Source organism: Perca fluviatilis, chromosome 20 (genome assembly GCF_010015445.1).
Source record: "Perca fluviatilis chromosome 20, GENO_Pfluv_1.0, whole genome shotgun sequence".
Lineage (NCBI taxonomy): Eukaryota > Metazoa > Chordata > Actinopteri > Perciformes > Percidae > Perca > Perca fluviatilis.
The window spans coordinates 23,566,108-23,571,371 of record NC_053131.1 but is presented as its reverse complement, the minus strand read 5'-3'; the positions used below and the strand labels follow the sequence as shown (position 1 = coordinate 23,571,371).

Below are 5,264 nucleotides of genomic sequence, written 5' to 3'. Positions count from 1 at the left end.
ATTATGATAACAATACTGCCATCTAGTGTTAGTGAGTCAGGTACAGCAACTTCTCAGGTTTTTGTGAAGAAAAGCAAGAGGAAATGGCCAAGATACATTCAAAAACAGTGTACATCTCTATGGAAACTGTATGGAATTGTTAAATTTCTTCTTTGGGGTAACTGTGGCAGTGTAGGTGCTATATATATCCATAATGTTTTTTGTATAAGAGTATTCATTATCCCCTTATTCTGGTATGTAGTAACGGTTAGAGCAATATGCTTATTTACGGTAATGTAACAGCAACACATGCGAGCACCGTGGGGACTAGCAGGGAGAATAATAACAAGACGGTGTGGTCACATCTGGTCAAAATTTGGGATATCCCAAAATATTCACAGTAACATCACTGTACAGTATCTACCAAAGGTGAAGTTTCTTTAATTGTGTAGCCTTTTCATGTCACAGTACTTTCGTCAATTAACTTTACTGAAGCATTCACTTTATTTTAAAGTAGGGAATAAGGCAAGGAAGCAATTTTGGGAGATTTTTCTCACAAGTTATAACTATTTATTACATTCAAATGAAGCCAAAAGTGAAGGGTTTTAATGTGTATGTTTGTCTTAAGTACGTATTTGCTTTTTGTGTAACAACTCATATTCTCAACCTCATTCCATGTCTGCATTTTCTCATGAGCAAAGAGCTTTATTGCCCCTTGAGGGAAATTGTTTGCCCCGTGAGCCTTATAAAACACCTTACACATAAAAACCAGACATGCATTGCCATTAAAACACATCAAGACAGCACATTTAAAAAAAATTTAATAAAAAATAAAAAAGCCACATGGGTAGAATAAGGCTTAACAAGGTCAAAGGTCATGTTCGGCTACAGAACAAACCTCCCATCGCCGCGTGAGACTAAACTTCAATATTGTTGTTACCTCCAAAGTAAAATGCTGTCAATGTGAAATAATTGATTGTTGATCATGGTCAGGTGAACATGGTGTGAAATGTTTATGTTGTACAAAAATGAAATAAGCCATGGACTGAACACAGTAGGCTGAAATCTTACACATATAGCATTCATATTTCATCATACGTCAGCAGCGTCAAACCTGATTACTCTCCGGTGATGACTTACATGTGCGAGTTCTCTCTGCGGGTCATTCTGCATTCCTTTGCCTCAGAGTTTCGTGACGTGGCAGAGGGGGACGGCAGACTCTATCTCACTTCAAATGACCTGACAGGGCATTTTCCTCCTTGGTGCCATATTTACACCCAAACTCAGTCAGGTCTGGTTCACTCAAGCAGAACGGTTATATACCAACACGAGTAAAAACATTAAATCCTGGAAAGTACACAAGGCCTGTAGAATACATCTTATTTTAGCCTTTATAGTATGTCTCTAGGCAGCTTAACAAGTCTGCATTTGTTCTGCCAAGGTGGCAACAACAGGACACGTGGTACTGAGAAATAAATCATTTTCATTTGTTTTGCTGCCAACTGTGCAGGAGTTCTTTATCAAACGTTTTTTATTCCGGTCAACACATGGAATCATATGGAGAATGGCAGGTTTGTATGACCTAAGTAGAGAAATTCTTTTATTTGTTTTCTAGTTTCCAAAGACAGTATTTTCTCATTCGCATTCTGTCAAAAAATAATACAAAACGAATCACATAGTAAAAGGTGCGTGCACAGAGCAAAAGAGCAGCATGCAAACAGGGTCTAAATATTACAATCACTTGTCAAAAAATAACTAAACATTTGAAATGGCATCCAGTGCATATAAAGTGTGTACGTGCCAAACATATATCATTACGTCTAATTATATCTTAGCTCTAATTTAATCTAATTAGACTACAAGAAAAAAAAAATCAGTGACTCCAAGAAATAGGAAAATTAAGCTGTAGGTAGCGCTGCTTGTAGAGTGAGATAACAGCGGGGAGGTCACCGTGATAGTGATTCCTGGCCTACAGCGATCACAGTTTTCACCACAGAAAAAGCAGGAGGTCATGTTGTGCAGAGCATCTGAGTTGTACGTTCTTGTTGCTTTTCTCGCTGTGAGATAGGGGAAATAATCATATGGTATTATGATAATCAGTACATGACACTGTGTGTATATCACTGTTAAATCATACTGGCCAGTATGCTTAGTGGTCTTGGCAAAGCAGACTGTGACTCACTGAAAATGTACTCACTGGGTTCATAGTAGTCGTAAACCAGCACGACAGAATCCTGTACGCGGGCCAATTTGTAGGCTCTGATGACTGGAAGTCTGATGCAAACCTCTGATTTGTTAAGCTGCAAATGGGACCAGAAAAGTGAATGTGGCACTTTGCTATAGCATTTGCTTATCTTATTCTTTCATATCTTGTGAATATGTAGTATCTGACGTAGGAAATAATATTTTTCTTTTAATTTAAGAAGCTTGTGGTGGGAGGAGAGAAGTCAGTAAGAAGTGCAAAAAAATTAAAAAAAACTCACAAAAGCAAATATTGTATACTTTGGTTTGTCAGCTTGGCCTAGCTCAACCTACTGTATAAGATAGCCACTGTGATGACATCACATACTGATACAGATATCCTGTAGCTAGACTGCCCTTGTCAGTTAGCAACAAGGGTACTAGGGTACTACAATCGCCCTCATGTTATTTTCCGCCTCTAATACACCTTAAATTGTACTTAACAAGAAAACTGTGGTTCTTTGCGGACTCTTACGGCAGCTACCACCACTGTGGACACAAAGGTCATGTTCTCAGTATTTGTTTTCTAGGAGTCTGAGGGTTTTAATGACCCGAGGAGGAGTTTGCATTCGAAAAATGACACATAATGGGTTTTGATGGCTAATTCTGATACTTCTAGATTACATTTAAACAGCTTTCATGCGATGGATGAATACAATTAAAGTAAAATAAAATGTATTTAGTAATTCAGAATTATATTCTTGGCAGACATAATTTAAACCATCATGTTGGGAAATAAAATGTATGAGAGAAGAAAAACAAAGCATAAAGGATCAATTTAAGTGAATAATGTAAAGGTTTTAAAAAATCTGATTTGGGCTCGTCAAAAATGTCTTCAGCCCCATTTCTTGGACTCCATCAAATAAGATTGTTCTAGTTCTGGTTTGACAAAAGAAAAACTACAATGTAGCCCAACTTAACTTTTCATGCCTGAACATGAAATGACGATACGATGAAACACTTACCGAATCTAGGTAGAAGATGGCTTTCTCGGGAAGTATCTCCACCTTCCTGATAAGATCTGTTAGGGCAGCAGCTCCAGGAGAGAGACTAAAACCACTGAGCATGCCCACATCCAATATAACCATGCCCGTATGAGATACCATCCGATTGTTCTTTAATCTAGAGAGGGCAAAAGCAAAGATGAATATGTTTTTAGTCCCCTGTTTCGCAGGCTACCTAATGGTGTGGACACATTAAGCCGATTATCGGCCGTTAGACAGTCTGGCGAGGTCAGTCGAATCTGTTCGGTGTGTCCCGTGCCGTCATTCTGGGGGGCTGTCGGCGTTCATTTTGGCCGACCTGACATGTTCGGTCGCCGGCAGGGCAGTCGGGACTCACCCGGAAATGGCGAGCGGAATGAGGTGACTAGAGTCTCTCAAAATCTGACGAAAATCTTTTAAACTGACCTTTGTTGAGCTGAAATGAAGACAGATTCATTAACTGCATGGCCTATTTCTCGCTTAAAATGTTTTCAGAAACACGTTTCAGTGAACTATTTTAGTACAATATGCGACGCGACTGATCATCTCGACTGGCTTTTCTGTCAACGGTCGGCCGTCGGCTTAATGTGTCCACACCTTAACATGCATGACAACATAATCGAGGGAGGAAAACTTAATTAACTTGACATATAGGTCTATATGTTGTACTTACCCCGTGCATATGGATAACAGCATGCGATTGTTGTCTCTTTCGTCAGTAACATTTACGTCTAAGTAAAAAGCCTCCTCGTCTTGCTGGATGTTCTGTGAAAAGGCTTTGCTCTCCAGGTTGTAAAAGATATTCATCTGGATGGATTCATGCAGTAAAAACTTTGATTAAGTGGTGAAGAGCTAAAGTTGTACTGTACTGCCTGATAGCACAGCAAGAGATTTATACGAGACTGTAATGTAGATGAATAAATGCAAATGCATCAAGGTCACACAAGCAGTATCTGTTACAGAAATCTCTCAATTCAATAAAGCAAAAATACAATAACGATTGAATCTCTGTCTTTGTTTCAACATTAAGGTATTGAATCACGGAAGATTACAAACAGCATATGTGAAGGAGGGGGGTCTGGAAAAGAAGACAACAGGTTGTAATATTGAACGTAGCGAAAAGATTAACCTTTCACCAAAGTCCTCCTCGGAGTGATATTATCTAGAGACACCAAACGCAGACAGGACTTCAATCTGCAGTATGTGTTCCAGATGTTAATTGGGAGTCCATTATCATGCTACATTTCCATTTCGCTGTTTGGTTTAGCATTTACAATGCAGTATATTGTGCTGGGTGAAGCTATCATGCACAGCTGCTGCATTCAATTTATTCTGGTCACGCTCCAGTTGTTAAACCATTTTTTATGTTGACTTAAATATGTTGGCGGTATGAAAGCATTTCTGCTTCGTGGGAGGATGTTTGGAGTCGGGGTGTTACATTTTCCTTAAACATGGATAGGTTTAGCAGAATTCATGTGAAAGCTGCAAACTAATATAATCTGTAGTTTACAGTTAATACATGTAATGGAATTAATGCACAGTAATGCAGCACAGACACACAAAAACAGGAACATTGTAACACTGTACCTGGAATAATGCAAATCCTCTTCCTTCCATGTATATATTTAGGTTTAGATCTTTGTCAGCATTAATCTAAGAAATAAAGTAAAAGTAGGAAAACAAAGAAAGTCCAGGATGAAAATACTCAGTAGAGACATGTGGTCTCTACACATACCCCAATATATCAGGCATGCGACAAGCATGGGATTCTACCCAGGTCTATTACCTTTTGGCTCTGATACGTCAGATAGGTGGTGGAGTCAATGTTAAATAGTGACATAAACGAAGACCCTGGGGCAGATATGTTGAGCGTGAGGTTGATGGCATTGGAACCACTGAAGGCAGAGAAACAAGCCAGAGCCTGGAGGGCCACTACTGTGTCCTGAGGAAGAAACAGGGTAACAGGTCAAAACCTGCATCTGGATCGCAGAATTGTGGGATATTTTTTAGGCTTTTTTTCACAATCAATTTTGCGCTTGTTTTAAATGTACTTTGAACAAA

The 5,264-nt window shown here is 39.0% G+C and overlaps 1 protein-coding gene across 1 annotated transcript in view; it reads right to left on the bottom strand.

The window, feature by feature from the left end:
* Nucleotides 1-1,529: 1,529 nt before the first annotated feature.
* The window catches only part of LOC120548746 (CD109 antigen-like), a 16,207-nt gene continuing 12,472 nt past the window's right edge, over nucleotides 1,530-5,264 (bottom strand). The window contains exons 27-32 of the mRNA XM_039785184.1: nucleotides 4,990-5,145; nucleotides 4,791-4,856; nucleotides 3,877-4,010; nucleotides 3,186-3,342; nucleotides 2,177-2,279; nucleotides 1,530-2,036 (exon numbers count right to left, since the gene is read on the bottom strand). Coding sequence (XP_039641118.1) covers nucleotides 1,831-2,036; nucleotides 2,177-2,279; nucleotides 3,186-3,342; nucleotides 3,877-4,010; nucleotides 4,791-4,856; nucleotides 4,990-5,145 — 822 coding nt within the window. The 3' untranslated portion in view covers nucleotides 1,530-1,830. The remainder of the gene's footprint in view (nucleotides 2,037-2,176; nucleotides 2,280-3,185; nucleotides 3,343-3,876; nucleotides 4,011-4,790; nucleotides 4,857-4,989; nucleotides 5,146-5,264) is intronic.